At 47.3% G+C, this 24443-nt stretch overlaps 1 protein-coding gene across 2 annotated transcripts in view; it reads right to left on the bottom strand.

The window, feature by feature from the left end:
- Positions 1-24443, bottom strand: part of GABBR2 (gamma-aminobutyric acid type B receptor subunit 2) — a 370102-nt gene that overhangs the window by 165797 nt on the left and 179862 nt on the right. For both annotated transcript variants that reach the window (XM_027964399.3, XM_042243210.1), the window contains exons 4-5: positions 14252-14353; positions 1448-1513 (exon numbers count right to left, since the gene is read on the bottom strand). In XM_027964399.3, the coding sequence (XP_027820200.1) occupies positions 1448-1513; positions 14252-14353 (168 nt within the window). The remainder of the gene's footprint in view (positions 1-1447; positions 1514-14251; positions 14354-24443) is intronic.

The following is a 24443-nucleotide window of genomic DNA, read 5'->3' as shown; positions in this document are numbered from 1 at the left end:
ACTTATTGGGTTGACAATGACCCATGTGACTAGGCTTTCACTCTGTTGACTCCTCTCTTGACCCTGGGGTGCAGGAGGGGGAACCAGGGCATCAAAATAAAAAGACATAGTTCCCGTGTTAGAACTCTTACATGTGCTCAGGTTAGACTATCGTGTGGAGAAAAGAGGATCTGATTGGGACTCAGGTGAACGGGGATGGAGTCTTGGCTCTGCCCTTGGACAAGCCCCTCCACCTCTCTGGACCTCTAGTTCCTCATCTATAAAACAAGGGTAACAATAGTAGCTTCACTTGGTTACTGAAAAGCTTAAATGAGAAAAGGCTTAAAAATGTACTTTGTCATCTGTCACACACCAGACAATGAAAAGGATTTGGTGGGAAATACTGAATGGTTGATGGTTTGTGCTAAGCCTGACACTGAGCCCTGCTTACAGGGCAGGAAGGGGTTTGAGGTGCCCCTGTCCCACTTTGGAAGCCTGTGTCTCCCCCTGTGTGGTGCACACAGCGCTGCTCCATTAAACGTGGCTGGGTTGAGGAGACAGAACTAGCTGGCAGCACAAAGGCAATGGTTAGACAGTGCGTTAGTGGGTTAGTAAACTGAGGTTCCTGGTTTCTCCACAACTGAACTGTTCTGAGCCCTGGGGTTTTAGCTCCCCGAAAAGAGCAGTGAGAATAACACTTCTGCTTCCAACACCCCGGACTCTGGTCCTGTTGAAATGGATCAGGACCCTATGGTCCTTGCCCACTCCATGTCCCCTGCCTGCCTTTTGTCTGTGGAAAACTCTGGTTAAAGAATAAGTTTAATCAGAGAAATGACACCAAGCAGAAACAAAGGAAAGCAGTCAAAGGAGACCATATAATAATAATGTAGTTAAGAAGCACAGTCAAGGATCTTTAGTTTCTTCTCAAGGGCTACAGATAATACTCAGCCATATCCTGTGAGTTGTCTTGTAGATACTGAAACCCCAGGAGAAGTTAACTACAGGATGACCAGACTGTACCCACGACATAATTCTAAGAAATGGCCTCAAAGAAATGGAAACAAACAGACCTTGGAACTAAAGATTAATTGTATCCAATCAACTAAGATAACACAGGTCAGACCTCTGATGACCAATTTGATGATGACTGTCAGAGCTGACTATGCTGTTTCTGAATGTAGCCTCCTCCGTCTGTCTATAAAAGAACCCCACTGACTGTCAGTGGTGGGGAGCTGGCCTTTGGACAGACATCCACCCTCCTGCCGAGCTGCTGCCATCCAAAATAAAGCAAACTTTCCCTTCCACCAACCTGGTCTGTTTGTTGGCTTTAGAGCAGTGAGCAGCCAGACCCCACATCTTTCCATAACACTATGAGGCTATTTAAGAATCAGGGAGTAAGAATGAATCCAAGAAGAAGCTTCATGAACCTCCCCAAAGACACAAAGGACACAACCAAAGTGTTACTTACACAACAGAACACTTTTGCTGCCATATTCTGGTCAAACTGGCCGAGGATGATCCGCACGTCATTGCCCTGTGGACAGAAGACACAGATATGGAGGTGAGCACGTGATCCGCACAGCCCAGGAGGCCACAGGCTGCAGGCCGAAGTGAATGGCTCGGAAGGGCCTCACCTTCCCTGCTCTACTCCAGCAAGAGCAGGCAAACACTGGGGAACACTGACACAGCGTCTGCTTTCCAACCTCACTCTACGCTTAGGGAAACAGAGGCCAGATGACAGAAAGGAACTTCCAAGGTCCCCAGGGTAGTTGGCAGCAGAAACAAGTTCCCAGTCAACACCCCACCCCTCAGTATGCTAGGCTTTTCCACCTTCCAGGAGTCAACAGAGCTTCCCAATTAAGGCATTTCTCAGTCTCCTCGAGTTCTGAGCTTTGTTCACATCTCAGCTCCACTTGGGTGGCGTCAAGTGGCTCTTTTCGCCAACTTGGCCTCAATTTCCTCATCTGCAAGATGGGAATAAGTTACTTACAGTGCTTACTTAGAGGGCTAAATGAGATTACCCTTATAAAGTGCTTACCATAGTTCCTGACAAAGAGGAAACACCCAGCTAGAATAAGTTTTTTATAACCTCCCAACCCATTCTTCTCCTTTTATTTCAAAGGAAAATCTATATTCAAATGTTCTATAGATAGTTATTATCTTATTACCTCAATGGGGTTATTAGGTATATACTGTACCATAGGTCCTGTGCTTGCATGCTAAGTCGCTTCAGTCATGTCCGATTCTTTGCGACCCCATTGACTGTACAGCCCACCAGGCTCCTCTGTCCATGGGATTCTCCAGGCAAGAATACTGGAGTGGATTGCCATTTCATTTTCTAGGGGATCTTCTCGACCTAGGGATCGAACCTGCATTTCTTATGTCTGCTGTGTTGGCAGGTGGATTCTTTACTGCTAGGTCCACCTAGGAAGCCCCACCATAGGTCCTTTGACTCATTTATTCATTCAACAAAGATTTACTGAGTGTCTACCTGAAGTTCTCTCCTGGGTCAGGGTAAGGGGTTCTTGGTTGCTTTCTAGGGGACGGGATCCAGGCTGGGCCCTGCCCCATGGAGAACAGGCAGAAGGAGGATGTACAGGCAGCCTCCAGGAGACAGCCAGGCCTCAGCCCACATGCTTGCTCCCAATCGCAGTCCTACTCTCTGCACTGAGATTCAGCCCTGCAGGTGACGCTACCTTCCTGACATTTATCCCGTCCTTCCCAGCAGGCCGCAAGGCTCTTTGATGCATAAAGAAGAGAAACATCCCTTTAAAGATCAGTTTTTAGCATCTTTCAAAATTGGAAAGTGCTGACTGGGAGGCCATTTTACTCATCATGTACTTTAGCAAAATAAAAAAGGCTTGGATTCTAAAATCATCCTTCGTTTGCAAGCAAGAATGGAAAGACGAAAAAAAAAAAAAAAAAAAAACCCTTGCTCTGAAAGGACTTTAAAAGATCTTTAACAGAGCCCAGTCGAAGGAAGGCAAGCCTTTGTCATCACCATGTCTGCAATGCTATAAAAAGTTCTAAGCTGCTTCCGTTCTGTGGCCTTGCTCCTGGGACACTTCAGGGTCTTTCTGCTTATTTGTTAAATTTTTTATAGAATCTCTTGCTGCTAACACTATTCACCTATCCATATCCATATCCATCCAACAAACATTTATGAAGCATCTATTTTGTGCCAAGCTCTGTGTTGCTCAACGTGGTACAGTAGAAACAGCTTATCGGATTCTGGAGTCATAGAGACCTTGGCTGACATTCCAGCTCCAGCACTTACCAGCTGCATGACCCTGAGTCTTAATCTCCTGCAGCCTCGATTTTCTCATGTCTGAAATGGGCATAACACTCCTTACCTGACCCAGTGGTTGTAGGATTCATGATTAATGAACCTCCCTCTGCCCCCTGGTGCTGGCTTCCACGATGCTCCCTCCTGCCTCCTGGTCATTCCTGCTCAGATTCTCAATCAGCCCCTCATCCTTCTGCCCACCCCTAATGCTGGTGTTCCATACAGTTCTGCCCCTCATCACTCTCCCTGGGCAACCTCATTCATGACCCCAGCCACGACTCCCCTCTGGAAGCTGCGGACTCCCAAATCTCTCCCCTGAGCCGCCTTTTCTCTAGTTGTCCCTTGGATACCTCCATGTGGATTCTTCCAGGCACCTGAAGCTGAACGTGTCCCAAGTGAACTCACCGTCATTCCCAAAATGCCTCTTTCCTCCTCCTGCACTGCCTATCCCTAGAACGGTGTTGCCAACCTCCCACTCCCTAAGATCAGAAACTTGGGAGCCACCTGAGGTTTTCTCCTCTCCTCATCCTAGCCATAACCAGGGCCTGTTAGTTCTGTCTGCTCACTAGCTCCTGAATCACTCTGGTCTCTCCAGCCCTATTGCTCTGGGCTGAGCCACCATCACTCTCTATTTGGTGAACCACTACAGCCTCCCAGCTGGATCTCTCTGCTTTTAGTCCTGCCCTATCCATCTAGTCTCCACAAAGCAGATAAGGGAATCATTCCAAAATTCAAATCTGATTGTGTAAAATCTTTCCGTGGCTTAGACCTTGACAGATCAAACTCTGAGCTCCTCAGAACATCTCAGATTCTTTACCAACTCACTCCTGCTCATTTCAATAATCACATTTCTTGCTATACCTCCACATCCCAGAGAATGAACCCCCTGAGGTTCTCTTAGATTGTCTGCCATACTCTCATTCATTCATTGACTCACTCATTCATCCACTTTCTCACTCATCCTCTCTTTCTTTATACAAGTTCACACATCCAGAATGCCATTCCCTCCCACCGCACTCGTTTTGCCTGGAGGCCTGCTGCTCTTCCTTCCTGCCTTAGCTCAGGAGCTCCTACTCAGAGAAACCATCCCTGTCCCACCAGACTTGGGCCACTTTCTCCTCTGTGAAGTTCTCTCCTGGGACCCAAGGGATCACGGATCTACTTAACTCCTTCCTAGAGATGCAAAAGGCTTTCCCAAATCCAGCACAGCACCCCAAAACCAGCACTCTCACCTTGGTGCCTCCTGACCATTAGAGGGCCCTGGAGAAAGAGCCTATCCAGGGCTAGGTTGCCCTTGATGCAGGAAGATATTCACACCCACTCTGATTCTAGATGGTGAGTAAAGGGGCAAGGTGTTGCAAAATCCAGGAGAAAAGAGGACAAGCCAGCAATTGGTACAAGTGGAGCCTGGATCAAGGGTTGGGAGAGGACAATGGGAAATGTGACTGGAGTGATACTTGGGGGGTGCCTTGAGAAGCATAAAGAGTTGAAGGTGTTCTCAAAATGGGATATGTGTACTCTCAGGGCAGAGGAGTTCTCCTGGGAGTACAAAAACTACAGATATACCTGGTTCTTCTTTCTGGAGTAGCAGTTTGTTGGAAGATTCAGGGGTGAAGGGGAAGATTTTGGATTGGGGGAAATCTTAAACATTTTAACATACCCACACTATCACAAAAGTTCCAGAATCACACTTTTCAATGTTGTATAACTTGTATGGTTTCCTTTCCAGAGAAAGGAAAGAGCTTTGTTGGCAGAGGACCCACTTCTGGCCATGTCCACCCACCTCCCTGCCAGGGGTATAAAGGCACTCTTCTCTACAGGTGAAAGGGCTTAGGGGGCAGTTGAAGAATTGCCGGAGGGTAGGGGAGGACAGCCACGACCATGTCTGAGGATGAGGGTGCAGAACAGTGCTGCGACGTCAGAAACCCTGGAACATGGCAGAGGGCAGGTTCTCAGAAGTCCCCATCATGGACTTTTGCTTGGCTCTGCAGGGGGCTGTCTGGAGTGAACACAGATGTCCTGTGCAGACAAATGACAGCTTCCTCTTAGAGGGCTAGATCTAAGGTCATGGATGGTAGTGGAGACCTAGGTTTATACCTTCAACAGGCCAACTCACAGGCAAGTGCAAACATGGAAGGGAACAGCCATGGGGTGGGAGGCCCCAGAAGGTGTACTCAGTCCAATCCTTGGGTGAATTTCCTTTCCTTTTTCTTGGCTCCTCTCATCTGTTGTCTAGAAAGAAGCCCTTTGTCTCTGGGGCCCTTGCTGCTGCTGCTGCTAAGTCACTTCAGTCGTGTCTGACTCTGTGTGACCACATAGACGGCAGACCACCAGGCTCCCCCATCCCTGGGATTCTCCAGGCAAGAACACTGGAGTGGGTTGCCATTTCCTTCTCCAATGCATGAAAGTGAAAAGTGAAAGTGAAGTCACTCAGTCGTGTCCGGCTCCCAGTGACCCCATGGACTGCAGCCCACCAGGCTCCTCTGTCCATGGGATTCTCCAGGCAAGAGTACTGGAGTGGGGTGCCATTGCCTTCTCCCCTGGGGCCCTTAAAGGGAGCTCACACACAAAATAACACACAAAAATAACACTTAAGAAGCATGACTCAATTCAAAGCACTAGTGTATAACCCTCACAAATGACAGCTCCTGAACTCTTTCTAACTATTGCCGTAGGAGGTAGGTGCTATTATTATGCCCACTCTGGACAGTCTCATGTGCAAACTGAGCCTCAAAGCCTTAAGTGCACAGCCTCGGCACAGCATACGCTGGTGGTCCCATGGGAACCCCTCCTCGGGGCTGGAGCACCAACCCAGTTGCCGTGAGGGTGGGCTGCCACCAGGTCCCTCCCTTTCCTGCAGAATCTCCCTCAGCCAAGGGGAGCTTCCAGGCCCTGGAAGGTCATGTTGCACCTCACCCTCCATAGCAGCCAGTGACTGACTCACACAGTAGGAAACTCTAGCCCCTTTGTTGAAAGGTGGGACCAGCTCTGTGGTGCAGACTGTGTGCCAGAGAGCCAGCAGGGCTGGGTTAAACCAGTCACCAACCAGAAGGCATTCTGACCCAGCTCCCCTCTTGCCCTACCCCGCTTCTCTCCCGTTCTCCTGAGCACACTCTCGATAAATCTCTTTCACAAGGGTCTCAGACTCTGTTTCTAGAGAGTTCAGCCTAAGACATCAGGTCACAGGGATAAGAAGTGCTGACTTTGGCCTCGACCCAAGGTGAGTTTGGCCCCAGAGCCCAAGCAGTTGACCACTCATCCTTATATATTCCCTCCCAAGCTGAGAAGGCCAGCCCCCCAGGGCCTGGGCTGCTGGGGCTCCACACCCAGTCTGCTGCAATGACACAAGTACCTTGGATTTTGAAGTGGAAGGACTTGAGGGGCAAATGCAATCCTGAGACATTAAAATAGCTGATGTGCATTTAAAAGATCAGGAAAACAGAAAGCCACCCATCTTGCTTCCCTGTGACAGCAGTGTGGGGGTTCTGCTAGAAGGTCAAGGTTGACCCTGACACTGACCTGTGAGTTATCTGACGTCTCCTGACACCTTTACATCTGTCTAAGACCACGTTTAATAGCTTCCTGGCTTTCTACAGCTTACTCTACCCACTAGGTAGCTGAAAAATCAAAAGATATCATCTTCAATGTTGTAGAAAGGGGTGCCGTGCAATGAGCACAAGATGGCTGAGCTATTAGAGGCCAGCCATGATGTGGGCTGGGAGGCAGCCTGGCCTGGAGCAGTGGGCACACTGGTGAAAGGATCAGAAGCCCAGGCCTGCTCCTGCCCCCTCACTTTGGTTATGAGACCTGGGATAAGCCTAAGAGGGTTTGCCTAGATGATTTCCAAAGTTCCCCCGGCTCTGACAGATTGATTCCACATCCAGAATGAGTATTCTCTTTCATTTAGCTAAAATTAGTCTTTCTTAGACTATTTTTCCTTCCCCAGAAGTGTCCCTAAAATCAGATAATCAGGAGCCATATACTCTTAAGGATGGGAGTGAAAGAGGGAACAGCCCCAGCAGCCCTGGTGAAGCATGGCACTTCTTTAAAGGTTATCATTTTATCTTGAAAATTCATGTATATTTAGCATTCTGATAACATATCTATGTTCACCTGAAGATAAAAATAATGCTTTTCTTCCCATGTCTCTGAGAAAAGCTGGCCTGCTGGGAAGATGCACCACATTTATTCTGTAGCTTCAAGTCCCCTTGGGGTACTTGTATGAACCTCAAGTCCAGGCAGTCGGGCTGGGCTTCTGGCCCGTGGGGTAGAGAGTAATTCCCACTAGGACTTTCCCATGCAGCAAAGTGGGGAACAGTCCTCCTCAAGACCTGTCTCTGTGGCCTTCCTGTAATGGCTTCCCAAAGATGTCCATGTTCAAATCCCTGAAGGCTGGGGACATGCTATGACACGGCAAGGGGAAGTTAACATTGCAGATGGAATTAAGGTTGCCAGTCATCTGATTTATAAAACAGGGAGATTTCCCTGGAGTCTGAATCCTGAATGATGGGTTGGTGGCTGCTCCTGAAATTGATAGGGACAATGTAAAGGGACAAAGGAGGCAATTAAACAGTTAATCCCACTAAAGGGTCATAAATAAAGAAAAAAGTATGGGAGATCTTCTAAGTGACTGATCCATCAAGAGAGCAGTCCTGCTTAGCAACGAATGCAACAGAATCATGAGACGTGCCCCCAGTGGTGGCATAAGACCCACATCCTGCCCAGTGAGGCAGGTAAGTTAATGACTCCTAGGACATGCTCCTCTGTGAACATTAAAAACAAAAATATAGGGAAAAGATGGTCTTAAACCGAAACCTGAGATGATTTACCATATTTTAGCATATTTTACCACCTTCCTGCTCATTTTCATAGCTCCACAACAGTCCTAGTTTGATTATGCAGGGACAAGAAAACTCCCCTACCCAACATGGAGAAAGAAGTGATGGTGGAAGCTTGAGGTCTACTCAAGTACGAGGAAGAAGGTGGCCTTCTCCACCTCCTCACTTTCCCTTTGATTATGAAACCAGAGGCCAGTAAGTTCTCAGCGCAGCACCCCCTTGCCTGCGCAGTTGTGTCTCTCACAGCACCCTGTACTAAAAACGCTTCCCTTACCCATCACTCCGCCTCTGAACTCTTTCTGCAGCAAGACAGAAGAGCCCTATGCGGTACTGTGTCCTGGAATGCATTCTTCAAAATGAACAGAGGACACATCTGGAGCCTGGCATTCTCCCCGACACAGTCCTGTGTTTCAGCGTGGGCACCACGGAAATACTCAGGGCCCTGTGAGGGGTGGCCTCCTAGCCCAGCCTGGTGACCATTCACATTAAACATTCCTGATCAAAACAGCTCCATCCAGAGTGAGCTTAAAGGCCTTGGGTCTTCATCTCACAGAGATGGTTTTATTTCCTGACTTTCTTTTAGACAAACTTTGATATATATCTGCTAAATCAGCCTGATTAATCCCATTATTCAGTTCTATGTTCTTGCTTATTTTTGAATGGCTGATCTGTCCAAGACTGAGAGAAAAATGTTGTGGCTCCCAATACTACTGTGTCTGTGTCACTTCTTGGTATTTTAACAGGCCATTCTTTATATAGTTCAGTGAGATGTAATTTAGAGCAATAATGGCCCATGAGTATGCTATTCTCGGGGTGAACTGTACCTTTATCTATAGAAAACCACTTAATTCTGGTCAATGCCTATACCTTGAAATCTCTGTATTCTAATGTGAACACTGGATCCTTGCTTCAGTTTGGTTTGCTTGCTATACCTTTGCTTGACCTTTTACCTTTGACCTTTCTGTGTCACTGTGTTGTAAATATAACTATAGCTAGTTCTTTAAAACACAACCTGAAAGATTTTGCCTCTTCATAGGGAGTTTGACCTATTTGAATTTCTGGTCAGAATGACTATATTTGATTTTCACTATTAGTTTATGTTTTCTAGTTTTCCTGTTTGCTTTGGTTTTTGATACGTGGACTAGATTTTCTTTGCTTTCGGGTTCTGCTTATGTTATAGTATTAACATATTTGCTACTAAGTTATTCAAAGCCTTTAAACTTATATTTTTCTAATTATGAAAATCATAAGCAAAATAGTCTCTTTTGAACCCCACTTCTAATTAAGATCAGGACTTTTTTTAAACTCACATTTTGGCCTCTGTTAATGGAATTTGGGTTTTTATATCTCAATTACTGTTATTACAGTATTTATTTGTATTATATGTATATTCATATTTGCTTTCAAAATGAACTTCTGCATCTGCACCCACTTGTATAACAACTACTTAGCTCCCTCTACGGTTTCCATGATCCCTGCTCACCTGCTTCTGTCAGGACCTCAGCTATAAAGTTAGCTGTTGTTCAAGGCAGGCTGACATAGGACTTCAAGGGTTAACTTCAAGGGCACCTGGCTAGTAGCACATCACGTGAACCTCACGTGTGGGAAAATGTTTCCTAGCTGCTCCATTGTTTCCGGGATTGAATGCTGCAGGCGAGTTGAGGTAGACTGGTTTTGTACCTTTGTGGGCAATTTTTTTTTTCTCTTCTGACCTAGGTACTTGCAGATTTTCCCTTTTGTGTTTGTATTTCAAAACTTTTAACAAAATGTGTCTGGGTATAACTCTCTTTTCACCAATTCTGCTAGAATGTAGAAAGGCCAGCTAGTCTGCATATATAGTCTATGCATTTCCTTAAGAAACTGTTGACTTCGTAGTTAGAAAATGGTTCAATATTGGCAATTTTGTATGGTCCAGTCTAGGAGTTCTCTCTTGAATCCTCTTAAGTTTGTTGCTTATTTTTAAAAATAAATTTCTTGAGAATAGTTTTAGATTTATGGAAAAATCACAAAGAAAGTATCGAGAATTTCTATATGTCTCTCACCCAGTTTCCCCTATTATTAACATCTTACTTTAATATAGCGCATTCGTTATAATTAATAAATCAATATCCATTCATAATTAACTAAAGCTCATACTTTATTCAGATACTCTTAGGTTTTTTTTTTTTCCTCTAGTGTCCTTTTTCTCCTCCTGGATCCCATTCAGGATACCACATTATATATTGTTGCCATGTCTCTGTAGACTCATTTTGGCTCAGGCATTCCTTAGTTTTGAAGACCTAAAAAGTTTTGAGGAGTACTGGTCAGGTATTTTGCAGGATGGCCTTCAACCAGAATTCACCTGATGTTTTTTCTCATTGTTAGACTGGGTTTATAGGTTTGGGGGATCATATCAAAGGTATATACTATCAACAGGACTTACCATGTAAATGCTGACCTTGGTCACTAGGCCAAGGTAGCATTGGTCAGGTTCTTCCACTCTAAAGTTACTCTTCTTTTCCCCCTTTTCATCCTGTGCTCTTTGGAAGGAAGACACTCAACAAGTGGGTACTTCTGCTCCATTTCCTTGGGCCTCAAATGTCTACACAAATTATTTGGAATTCTTTGGCACAGAAGATTTGTATATTCTCTCCCATTTACCTAGTCAGTCATGGGCTTTTGTTTTATACTTTGGGTTATAATCCAATACTACTTTTATTTTACTGCTCAAATGTTTCAGTTCTGGCCATTGGGAGCTCTTTCAGTGGCTACTTCAGCTGGCTGGTGAACAACTCTGACACTGCTCCCCGTACCAAATAAGTGTGTGTTGTTGATGTGGTTTGAGCACGTCCTCAACCTTCTGGCACTATAGGACGCTCCAGGATCATTTGGTATGTTTCCTGTCCCAGTCCCAGGTAAGCCATTTCTCCAAGGATCCCTGGTTTCTTTCCATGGAGAATGGTATTAGAAGCCAAGATCTGGGTGGTAGCTGAGCTTATTGATACTCAGGCGCCTATTTTGTTTTAGATTTTGGTTCTGTTTATTTTGTCCCAGTTTTCCCTTAGCATCTCCCTTCTCCAGTGTCCATAACTTATCTTTCCTCTCATTAGATTGATCTCTTTGACCATTTCCTCTGAATTTTGGGAAAGCATTTCAAGTTTGTCTTGCATATTACTGATTTTTATTTTTCGTGGCATTAACTCTGCTCTCTACTACCTCCAAAGCAGATTTTAATTCTGCTAGTCACTATTTAGTTTTCTTCCTTGTCTGCTGTACTTCCTTCTCTATCTTACCCCACCGGATATTTGCTTCTTCTCTGAGCTTTCCAGAAGTTTATCCTTGTGTTCTGTTGGCTTTGTCTGTCCAGATTTGGTATTTGGTTTATGCCCACTCAGCAAATTTGTCGAGCAAATTAGGTTTGGTTCCAGGTGGTGGGAAATAAAACAGTGATCCAGACATACAGAAACTGCTGCTTCCTAGAGCTTTCATCCTAGTGGGAAGAGACAGATGGCAAAACAACTGGGAAAAATGAACAGGAGGTCAGATATTGTTATGGGGTGATCTGCATCTCCCAAAGATATGTTGAAGTCTTAACCCCTGATACCTCAGAACGTGACCTCATTTGAAAACAGCATCATTGTATTAATAAATAGATGAAATCAGTTAAGGTAAGGTGATAATGGAGCAGGGCAGGCTCTTAATCCTCCAAGATTAGTTTCCTAAGAAGAAAATGATGTGAAGGGAAAGAGGGGAAATGTCAGTTTAGGCAAAGGAGTTCATAGCTGCAAGTCAAGGAAGGCCAAGGATTGCCAGTTGACACTAGAAGCTTAGAGAAAGGTACAGAAGAGTCTCCAAGCCTGCTATAGAGCATGGGCTTGCCAACATCTGGACCCTGGCCTTTTGTCCTTGAGATGTGAGAGAATAAACTTCTGTTGTTTTAAGCCACCTAGTTTACGGTGCTTTGTTATGGCAGCTCCAGGAAACTGCTACAGATATCCATCAGTGAAATGGAGGAAATTAACAGAAAGCGGGAGTGGGAGTGTGAGGGCCCAGGATTTAAATTTTAGGTAAAGCCTCTGGGAAAGGGGGACAACTGAGAAAAGACTAGAGAAGTAGCTATGCAGGTGGTGGGAAGAGCACTCCATGTTGAGAGGAGCCTTTGCCAAGAGACTGAGCGTGCTGTTCTTGGCTCTGCTCTCCCGGGCTTCTGTGATGCTGGAACCCTCTCTCAGAACTGCAGCTGTGCGGGGCGGTGGGGGAGCTGGACCATGGTGTTGCCCAGATCCAAGTTTGAATTCCAACGCACCACTTTCCAGCTGGGTGACTGGGGTGAGGTACTTAACCTTGTTGAGCCTCAAGTTCCCCATTTGTGAAATGAGGATACAAAAATTTCCTCTGTCTCAGGGCTCTGGGGAGGGCTGAATGGGCAGGTGAAGCCAAGAGCTCTAGCCCTTGCTCAGGGCACTGGAAAGGCCGGCTGCTATTTCCATCAGCATTCAGATCACTCTTGCTTCTGGTGGTGTTGGCTGGCTGATGAGCAGAGCACCAAGTTCTATCCCCAGTTTCTTGTAGACTTTCAACTAGTGCGTCTGCTTCACACACAAAGGCTCTTTAAATTTTAAAGCCCACAGAATTCTGCTGGGTCTCTCGGGTGCAGGAAGCTATTTCCAGTGCCCACCCTGGGGAGACACTGCATGTGGCAGGAGAATGTCAGCGCAGCACCAGGATCCCGATCACCCCAGGTGGTCCCTGCAGAGCAGGCACTCCTCCCCTCTGGATGCTCTGGGCCCCACACAACCCGAGTGCACCCTCAGACCACACGGCCTATGGGGAAAGAGCTGAGCACACACCCAGGCTGCCAGCAGACCCTTCCTTACTACCGTTTCCTTATCGGTAGAGGCTTCTGGGGCTGAACTATCACGTGCCCACTTGGTGTCTGCTGCTGAGCAGGCGAAAAACAACTGGTGCTCTGCTTCCTTGTCCCCATTTCTGTGTCTCAGTCTCCCCATGTGTGAACTGAGGGCTTCATAAGCTCTAAACTACCACCTGCTCTGATCAGTATAATCTGGGATCAGGCCAAGAGAGAAGGGACATGTCAGCAGTTGGCAACTGAGGCCCCAGGCTACTTTCAGTGTGGTCATGGGGAATAGAAGAGTAGGGTGACAGCTCTAACTATGCACCTATGTACAACCCCTAGCAGCTCCCCGCTGCCTGGCATAAAAAACCAAACTTCTTAGCTCAACATTCAAGGCTCCTGGAAACTGGCTCCAAACTCTATCTCCAGCCTTGGCATCTTTCCCATGTCCCCATCCCGATACTCCAGCTTCCTGGAATCCCCGCTGATCCCAAATACACAGTGAGCATGGCCGCCATGCCCTCTGATTTTTACCTTGCAGGTCTCCACCCCATCCATCCTCCACGGCTGTCCCTTCTCTGCAGCTGTGTCTGAATCCTCTTCTGGATGGGATGAGTCACTTTCTCCCTTTGTTCCCTAGCCCCTCTGTTCCTGGTTTCCCTGGGAGGTATCTGCCTTCAGACACCTGAGGACATAGGCAGGCCTGATGATGGCTGTGAACCCAAGAGAGGGTCTGGTGCAAACATGGCATTTGAGAAATGAGTGTGGGGAGTCGGGAAATGAGTGTGCAGATGACAGCTGGGGACTACTTACAACTGCAAACATCTAGCTGACCCTTCTGTTCCTGGAGTGAGCGTCACTGGAGGGGGTCAGGAGCCTGAGCTTTCACTTCCAACCACATTACTTCCTTGCTGTGGGTTTGGGCAAGAGAGGTTCTCACTGTGAGCCTCTTCACAGCAGGAAGGAAGTTCCCTGAAGGCAGGGGCCAGGTCTGAGTCTTTAGTGTCCCCACTAGCCTGTCCTTGAGCGGGTGTCAGTGATGTCTGTTGTGCCCTGCTTGCCTCTCAGGCTCTGCTGAGAGATACAAAATCACCCGGCAATTCCACACGGCCATGCACCTGGCAAGCAGGCCTCTGGCCAGTGCTGGACAACAAGCAAGGGACAGCCAGCTCCTGGGAGCTTTTCCTCACATCTCAAATGCCAAGGACAAAATGAAACAGCCTGAATTCAAGACTCCTTCAAAGTCAGGGATTTGGGTGAACCCCAGGAGCATGCCATAAGTCTGGCCTCCAGGCCCTGGCCAGCTGCACCTACCTTCAGCTTTTTGACACTGGTGCAGGGATCATTGGAGAAGCTCTCGGTGTCTGAAATCTCGATGTCCTCACCATACAGAACCCCAGTCAGGTCGTTTCTCACCTGCCAGCAAAGAGAGAGCAGAGGGTGGGTGTGCCAGCAGTCATAGGAAGGGCCACTTCACAGGGGTCTGGGAAGTGGCTCAAATGGGTGAGGTGATTTTCTCCACCAATATGAAAAAGGAGTGGGTTTTATCTTCATTAAAAAGTAGATTGCCCCCTGGGACTTTGGAGATTCCCCTCCCCTGAGGACACACAAGCAGAAGGAGGCCAGACCAGGAAGGGGCTTACTAAAGTTGCCTAGGAATTTCCTGGAAGAATTAAGACAAGCATGCAAGTTGCTGGACTTTCATGCTGGTGTTTCATATCATCTCCAAATCAGATTAGGCAAATACATCACACTGTCTCCAAATTAGACTATTCAAATACTTCTCTATATTTGTCATTATTTATTTGCAATATTACTTCATTTCTAGGGTGAGGAAATAGCTGAGATATTCAGATAGACAAAGCAAAAACAGAGGAGAGGGTGAGGGGCTGCGGAACCAGCCTGTGATGCTAAACATATCGATGTATCTGCTGACACACAGAATGACTAACATCTACGTGCTTAAAGCAGAGAGCTGCAAGCTCCAGTGTCATGCGAACTAGCCAGTGTGCGAAGCAGTCTGTGTGGAAGGGTACTAGGGAGTGGGGAGGCCTGGTGACAGCGTGGCAAACTAATGCTTCACCTAAAGACAGCGCTTGCCGCTCAACTCCAAACATGCTATGCCAGAATGCTGGTCCAGAATCACCAGACCTTCTGATTTGGAAGGGAGAAATAAGAAATCTATATTTTTATTTATTTTTTGGCCACACTGCACAGCATGCAGGATCTTAGTTCCCCAACAAGGGGCTGAACCCGTGCCCCTGCAATGGGAGCATGAGTCTTAACTATTGGACTACAGGGAAGTTTCTAGATTTTTAAAATAAAGTAGGATCCCTCACATCATAAAGGGCTTCCCAGGAGGCGCTAGTGGTAACAGGAAGATCCCCTAGAGAAGGAAATACAAGCCACTCCAGTATTCTTGCCTGGAGAATCCTATGGACAGAGGAGCCTGGCGGGTTACAGTCACACAGAGCATCTCAGCACTGAACATCTCAGCATGAGCACATTTTAAAATGTTGACACTATTTTCAAATTTAAAAAAAAAAAGTTAGGATCAAAACAAATAAATCTGAAATCTGTATGCGGTCCATGTCTATGACTATATACACTTGGACAGAAAGCCATGGAAACTAGACTGTGTTTTAGTAGAAATAACCAAGTGGGAGTTTGGGGACCCAGGTTCCAGGTCTTGCTCTGTCACTGACTTGCTTGTGACCTCTGCATCTCTGAGGGACCCTTTCCCTCTTAGCATTTCAGTCTCTTCCTCTTTAACTGAAGATGAGCTTTGAAAGCACATCTTGTCTATACCTATTAAGACAGCTCTTATCAAAAACCAAAACCCTACAAGTGTTGATGAGGATGGGGATAAACTGGAAACTGGAAATTTGTGCACTCTAAAAATTTCCCATCATATGGCAATATGATCCAGCAATTCTACTTCTGGATATATACCCCAAAGAAGTGAAAACAGGGGCTCAAAAGGTACAAAGTTTCTGTCTGGGATAATGAAAAGTTTTGGGGGTAACTGGTGGTACTTCTTGCACAACAATATGAAGGTACTTAACGTCCCTGCACTGTAAATTTTACAGTGGTTAAAATGGTAAATTTTATGTTACATACTTTTTACCATGATAAAAAAAGTACTTCTTGTCTCAACAATTGATAGATCCTCCCAATGTATATATCAAAATGTTTTGAATAATTTGGCCCTGAATGTTGCAGGATGGTCACTGGGAAGCACCCACACAGAAGGGGAACAAAAAGGGTTGCGGTGGGAACTGCTGTATTTCATTTTTTTAAAAGAAATATGATGCCAATAGAGGAAAACGTGAACACACTAACTCTGGGTAGCAAGACCACGGGTGTTTAGTGTTCTACACTCTGCTGAATGCTTGAAATACTTTGTGATGCATACGTTTGTAAGAAGAATGAAACTGTCTCAATCAGAGTGAACCTTGTCCATCTTTAGTTTTTACCTCTATTCTGATGGTAGATTGGGAACTAGTTGGTTGAAAAAAAAGTTGACTTTGCCATTATGGTTTATTTCTGCTGTGTCAAATCCTTTTTGGATGCAGGTGGGGTTCCATTATTAGGTCTATGTGTCATGGGGGTGCTGTGAACCAACAGTTATTGATGTGCAACATTAACGTGTGCAAACTCAGCCCTGCCAGAAGGCAAAGCAGCCAGTGCACATACTCCTAAGGCATGCACAGTCGAGCCCTGGCTCTCCATGTCCTCGCCACCCAAACTGAAGGAAACTTCTCGAGCTCTTTTGAATCTGTCTTTTCACCTATAAAATGGGAGTTATACAGCATGTAACTTACAGGGCCCAGCAAAAACACCGAGGATGGGAAATGGCTTTGTAAATTCTAAAGTTCTTTATGTTGCCTAAAAGCTGGAATGATCATTTCCAGGTATAAGACCCAGCATCAAGGCTGTCACTGGTTTGGCGTATCTATCTGTAAATATCTATCTGAGAGCTGTAAATAAGTGTGGGCATGAGAGCAGAAAAAAATATTTTATAGGCGCTCAGAACTCAAAACAAACCAACCCCAAACACCCTAGAGGTCATCTCATTTCACCCCTAATTTCACAAATGAGGAAGCTGAGGTGTGACTCCCTGGCCAGTGCTCTCTGAATGGTCTCAAGCTGGCTCTTTTGGATCCTGCCAGATGTGGACAGCTCCTGAGGCTTATGAGCCAGAACAGGTCAGAACAGACGGTTGGCGCCATCAGCCACTCACCGACCATAATTTCAGCACCAAGACGTCTGCTCAGCTGGAGTATTTACTCTAATGGACATTTTTAGGGAAAACAAGTGAAAAAAACTAGTAATAAATGGTACTTTTAAATCACCAAAGCATGGTAAAGAAATAATGCAATTGATCTACCTCACAAGGAAATAAATTCGTACTCTCACATGTAGATGGAAGGATCATTCAAAGCACTGATCAAAGATTACTAAGTTAGAAAAAACACCTTTCTTCCCCCCCCCCCCCCCCACCATTCTGGTACTGCAAGTATCTCTTGTTTTATGGGGCCAAAGTCTTTTATCAGCTTGCTATAAACTGCATTTCAGCAAAGTGAATCCTATTTTTTATTCACCTCCACTATAAAAGCAGAAATATGTTTTTCCTGGAAAGGAGTAACACTTAATTCTTGAGAAAATAAAATATATTCACACATACACACATGCTCAAGCACAGCTGGAGTCCACCTGGGCCCTCATCTGCATATGGGGCCTCTGGAGGCAGCCATCAGGAGTCTGATTTGCTAAAGGCCCTGGCCATCCTGGGAGGAAGGGAGCGAGACGGGTGCCGATGGGCCGGGAGGGGGTGGAGAAGAAGGCTGCCCATCACCTGGAAGGGAGGGTCAGGCTGGCAACGCAATGAGGTGAGTTGGACCCTGAGTGCTGCTACAAGGAGGACTAGGAAGGGTTGGGAGTCCTCAAAGCCTGGGTTCTCAGGACCAGCTCACAGGGCTGAGGCTGCCTAAGGGAAGAACTCTCCCTGCTTCTGGAGCAATGAGTCCTGGCCCTGGCCACTGGAGCAATCTGGAAGGAACCCAACTCACTTGGCAGCAGGGAGAACCAGGGGATCAGGACTCTAGGAATAGATGATAAAAACTAGGCTTAGAGCTGTTGATTTTTTTTCCCCTTAAGAACTGGTATGGACTGTGGATACAAAGTCATACCAGAAAGCCTGTCCCTAAAGCAGTGGTTCTTAAAGTGCAGCCCTGGCCTAGTAACACCAGCATCACCTAGGAGAACCTGTTGGAAAGGCAAATTCTCGGGCCCACCTGAGACCCACTGGGTCAGACACTCTGGGGTGGGGTCCAGCAATCTGTGTTTTAATCGGCCCTCCAGGTGATTCTGACATATGTTCAAGTGTGAGGACCACTGTCCTAAATGAGGCAGGATAACTTTAAAGTGATCCATTGAATGATATGGAAAAAAAAAAATGCTTTCCATGGCTTGGATATTGTCCCCTTGATTAGGAGACCAGGATGTGTTGGTGTAAGTAAGGCAGTTGCCAAAAGGGTGAGTAGGACTGGGATCCACATTTGAAAAGACGATGGAAGGGACGGTCACCCTCCAGTCTGCCCACCTCAGAGTACACCTGGAGTGCTGGGCTCAGTCCTAGTTGCATTTATCAGGGATCATGACAAAATGGCTCAGGCTCAGAGGAGGTGTGGCTACAATAGGGACCAAGAATCTTCTAAGAAAGACCATGGACATGGTGGCAGAGGGGTTGGGAGTACAAAGGTCACAAGGGGTGATATCAATGACTCCTCAGGGATTCCAGTACAGCCTTGGGAATCACAGATCCAAATCCAAGAATTTTAACACTTAAACTCATATTTCAAGCCTAGGGAAATCCAACATCTTGAAAGAAGTCAAGAGCCAGGCAGAGTCAGCGGCTTTAGGGGAAAGCTCAGAGCTGGGAGTGCCGTCTTGCTCAGGCCAGCGGCAGAACACGCCATCAGGTCAGATCAACTGTCTGAACCTCGAGTCCAGGGGGTCAGTCCACAACTTCCCTCCCAGCTAGTTCATGGACTGTGGGAGAAGGGGTGACAGGGACTTGTCACTCCAATGAAGCCATCACAATGGCCTCACTCCAACTGCGTACACAGCCTCTATCCACAGGCTTGGCACTGGGGACACACAGCTGGTCCTGTGAAGGCAGGCTGGAGGAGGAGAAGGGATCAGAGGAAAAGGTGAAAAGCTAACGGAATCAGAAGAGTTAGAGGTGAACAGACTCTTCGGAAGAATTTCTTGGCTTAGCGTGGCTGAGTCCATGTGACCCGTTTTAGGCATAAGTGGGTCCACCCTGTCCTATGAGGGAGGCTTGTCACTGCCTCTGAGCAGGCCACAGTCCAGTCCACCTGCAGGCCCCCTCCCTGCTCCGAGGCTGCACCTCTCCACTAACACACCCAGTTGCCCAGGTGATTCTCCCTCTCTGGAAATCACCTAGAGACTGGGCTTACGAAATAGTGGCTTTGTGTGCTCCACCCTAAATGACTGCCTTGGGGGTCAGGCTGTTGTCCCGGCTTCGGGTTCCTGGGACCACATTTGCATGCCCTGGAGGTTCCTGTCCGCCTGCAACCTTCTGCTGCACACAGGTAGGGCCCATGAACTCCCTTCCCCTAGACAGCCCCCACTGCAGCCCGGGAACCCCTCTTCCTCCAGCAAGGTAATGGAAGGAGCCTGAGGCCAGGAGGCTGGTGTGGTGAGGGGCCTTCTTACACCTCAGGTTTTCACTCAGGGCTCCTGTTTCATTTCATTCCTTCTCCTGTCCAGTCACTCCCTAGCCTCTGGGCTCCATCCTTTCCTGGACTGCTACCTAGCACCTAGGCACCATCTTCCTTTACACCTGGGCCTTCTCTCCTGCCCCAATCAACAATTACGGCCCTTCTTTAATCTTCAGATCTTTCTACTCCTGGCCCCCAGCAGCACGAGCAGATCTGACCACGTCAGAAGGCAGAACGGAGAGAAGGAAGGCAGGGAGAAGGGGATGAGAGAGAGAGACAGGAAGAGAGCAGCAAAGGACTGTTACAGCTGCAGTCTCTCACATTCGTGCCACATGTCCCAGGCCAGGAGGGCTCTGATGGAAACAGCGAAGCAGAAAGTGGAGGTGAGGCCTCGGGGACTATCAAGACCCCAGGACTCTGTGGGTCCGCAGTTCCCCCGACACCTTCTGTAAGGAGGCCACCGTGCCAGCTGTGGAATCATCCAGAAAGGCAGAGATCCAGGTAAAGATGGGGAGAGCCAGGTCTGCACCACTTGCACTTTACAACTCTTCGAAAATTCTAATTAGGTTACGAAATGAACTTGAGAGCAAAGCGAATTCCCAGATCTCCTATGGAAGCTGAGGTAACCTACTTTGTCATTCAAATACACTCGCTATATATAGCCCTAGATTGTGCTGAAATGTCACTCCTCTTACCTGACTAAAGTGTATAATTATAGATTTACTTCTATTCATTCATGAAATGTGTCTTCACTTGATTAAACAGTTCATTCAAGTAAAATCCATTAAAATATGGAACATGTGAAAATGTGGCTCGTTAGAGGCAGAGGGCACTGCTGTAGTTAAGATGCTAATTAGGATAAACAGGCATTTGAAACACTCAGATCTTTGAATATTCAGGTCACTTTTACTGGGGCTGGAGCTCCCCAAGAACCACCATTAATTTAAGCTAATTAAAAGATTAGCCTGGAGAAGAGTACACTAAGGCAGGAAGTGATGGACGACTTCAAACACTGAAGGACTGTCACGTGGAACGGAGGGCACCCCTGTGTTGGAGACGGGACCAATAGACGGATGAGGCAGGAAAGCAGATTTTGTTTTAAAGCCAAATGAATTTTCGAACAGTGGAGTAGGCAACTTTGGTATATAGTGAACACCCTGTCATCAGAGGTGTGCAAGTAGAAGCTCGTCAGGATGCTGAAGAGGGCATTTTTCTTTCACCATCAATGTTTGTGGTTCTAGGAGAGTAAGTTTCAATACCTTACCTGCGCCATCCCCCCACTCTTTGACTTTTTGAATTTTACAGTTGCTAAAGCAGCCCTCTGCAGCTCTGAAATTTTTCAAAGATTCGAGGCATGTATTTACAGTTCCAGAGAAGTTATCCATGTGACTGTATTTCTACCTTTCTAAAACTGATGAACACCTACTGAAGAAACTGTTCCTTTTGAAAAATAGAGCCATCTAATTTTCAGATTTCTATTAGCTCTAATAACCTATAGGTGGAGTTAAGTACAACTGAAACTTATTAAAAAGGGCAAGTACATAAGTGAACATGTATGGGATCTACTGCACATATGTGATACTTGCACACGCATGACATTTGCACGTTCACACTGCAGAGCCAGTGGGCTGGATGGTGATGGCCAAAAAGGTGTGTCCCTTCCTAATCATCAGAACCTATGCAAGCGACCTTACTTAGAAAAAGGGTCTCTGTAGATGTAATTAATTCAAGGATCATCCTGGATTACCTGGATGGGCCCTAACTCCAGTGATAAGTGTCCTTATACGAGAAAGGCAGAGGGAGACCTGGGCAGAGGCGTGAGAGAGGGTGATGTAAAGACAAAGGCAGGGACGGGAGCGATGCAACTACATGCTGAGGAGCACCTGGGCCCACCAGAAGCTGGAAGAGGTAAGCAAGGATTCTCTCCGAGAGCCTTCAGGGAGAGCATGGCCTCACTGATCCCTTGATTTCAGAACTCTGGCCTCCAAGACTATAAGAGCATGAATATTTCTTGCTTTCAGCCATTCAGTTTGTGGTGACTCATTACAGAAGCCCCAAGTAACTAACACACCTGGGGCCTTCTGAGACCTGGTGACTCGCTGGTTCAAACCACACCCCCATAATTAAGCCCAGGCTTCTCGTCCTGTTTACACCCTCACATCATAGGCTGAGGTTTCCTGAAGGAACCCCAGTTTCCCTTTATTCAATGGCCACTTATCTGTTCCTTCCAAATATGGTTTTTCTCACTTCCCCAGAGTTCCCAAGAGCAGGAAAGCAGGCAGCAGACCATGAGCGGCAGTGTTATGAGACATGGGGGTCTCTGTGGGCCACCAGCGTCGTGAGCCCCCATGGAGGGCTCAGGAGTTCAGGTCGCTGGCTTTGTGCTGGTTTGCAGAGCTGACCACAAGCACCAAGGCTGTCACATCCCTTCCCCAGCTACCATGGCAGTGCCGCAAAGTGGGGCGGGGTGGCGCTTTGTTTTATTTCCAGGGTCCAGCATCACGCTTTGCATGCAGTTGGTGCTCAAAGCTGTGAGATGAATGAGAGAATGGGTAAATGAACACTGTCCATCTAGTCTATTGTGTAGATATTCTGAGCCCGGGAGGGTTTATGCTATATCTTGAGAGGGTCATGCAGGGCTGCGACAAATGCCCAGGGGCTGGGCTGCATGCCTCTGCCTGAAGACACAGCCTGCTGATGCGAGGACCAGGCCTGGGGATGGGACTGTGGTCTCTGTGGGCACTCTGTGGGGACTCAAGGGACCTGAGGGCAGATAGTGTCCCCTGGGACAGTTCCTGTCCTCCCATTACTTAGGCACAGGGTTGAGGGGACCTGTGACCTGAGCTCTGCCCAGATACATCAGCCCTTCCAACAGCTCCCACCTGCTGGGGGTTGTCCAACAAGTCCACCTGCTGGCTTTGAAGATGAAGGATGGGGCCAAGAGCCACAGAAACGAGGCTTCTAGAAGCTGAAAAAGGCAAGGAAACAGATTCTCCCGGAGTTGCCAGGAGGAACCAGTGCTGCTGACACCTTGATTTTGGCTGAGAGAGAGAGAGATTTTAAACTTCTGAGTTCTAATACCATAAGATAATAGATGTGCTACTCTAAGCCACAAAGTTTGCGATGATTTGAATAGGAAATCTGAAATCCTACACATCCTCAATCACCCCTGAGTACAGGAGACTTTCCCTCATTTCCCAGATAGCGGTGACCACCCCCCACCTACTGCCATCCCCACTAAACTCCAGAGTCCTGTGCTTAAGGCCACTCTCCCTGGCTAAACAGAGGCTGTTCTGAAAGTCTACAACCCTCCATCATGAGATCCCCAGGGCCCAGACCAGGGCTGCCTGAGGAAGGGGGACCAGGCCCAGGCCCCCTTCTCGCATAAGGCATGACCTCCTATTCTGGACTCCCCGGCCAGCAGTCTTCCCTCTGCCAGCAGCCCCAAGGAACTCACCACTCTGCTGGCGGTCCCTGAAGTCAGGCCGCACCGACTTGTTGGAAATGAAATTGGCCTTCAGAACTGCGTTGCTTTCCTGTGACAAAGTGCCTATGGCTTTAATTGCAGCGGTCTCCTGGGACCAAACCAATATTTACAGAAACATTTGGATATTAATAAAACAGGAATATTATCCAGTTAAGATGATGAACACAAACCTCTATAGGAAATCAACAAGATGCAAAGTGCACCTCTGACACCAAAATAGAGCAGCAATATTAGAGAACTCACACCTGTGAGCACTAAGGAATGTGGAACACAGAGTCCTTCTCTGGTTTCTTGAGCCCATGCCTGCTCCCTGTCACTGGAGGAGTGGGTGAAGGGACAGGAGGGAGCCAGGTGGACAGGAAGTTCGGGCCTGTGAGACATCCCCTTGCCCGTCCCAAGGAGCTGTCACCAACACTAAGGGAAGAGCATGGCATCTGAGAGCCAGGGGAAGGGGCAGCATCAGTGGGGGAAGCCACTAGGAAATAGATTTCAGCTCCTGCAGAGGCAGAACTTTCTAACAAGAGAGCAAGCTAGGGATGGAAGGGCCTCCCCTACACTGGAGTGAGCTCCCCACCACTGCAGTTATGCAAGCAGAGGTGAGGTTGCTAGAGAAGGGATTCAGGCATCAGATGGACAGGCAGGAAAGATGGCTGGATCCCCAAGGAATGTCTGGGATTCTCGAGTCTGTGCCCTATTGAGCAGGACACTTGCCGAGGGCGGCCCAGGAGGCACATGTTCACCCCTGCAGGAACAAGACCACCTAATGCAGCTCCATAAGCTCACTCACTTCATGGTGGAGCTTAAAGGACTCCTCTCAGACCCTGGGGCCTCATTGCCCTTTTAATGCATAGCTTTCTCTCTAGTTCTATATTCCAAGGTGGGTTCTTTGACCTCCACTCCAGTGTTCTGCCTGGACATCCTACAGCCTAGCATTTGAAGCCCTCCTTCTTAGCCTACCTGGACTCTCTTCTTCCTCCAGGATTTCAGATGTGGGGGGCAGGTCGGGGAAGGAAGTGATGGCAGAGGGGCCAATGGCTCCCCAGAGCCTGCCTCTCTTCCCCTGACTCTTTCTCAGCCCTCTTCTCCCACCCCTCACTGTAAGCCCTCAGAGAGCAAGTAGGCTGTAGAGGGCACAACAGGATAATCCTGGAGTGAATTTCATCCTCTCAGCAATCTGAGAAAAGGCAGAGGAACGAGAGATCAAATTGCCAACATCCGCTGGATCATGGAAAAAGCAAGAGAGTTCTAGAAAAACATCTATTTCAGCTTT

This window comes from Ovis aries, chromosome 2, assembly GCF_016772045.2.
Source record: "Ovis aries strain OAR_USU_Benz2616 breed Rambouillet chromosome 2, ARS-UI_Ramb_v3.0, whole genome shotgun sequence".
NCBI classification, from domain to species: Eukaryota; Metazoa; Chordata; class Mammalia; order Artiodactyla; family Bovidae; genus Ovis; species Ovis aries.
The sequence above is the reverse complement of the archived record's forward strand: the minus strand, read 5'-3'. Positions and strand labels throughout refer to the sequence as shown.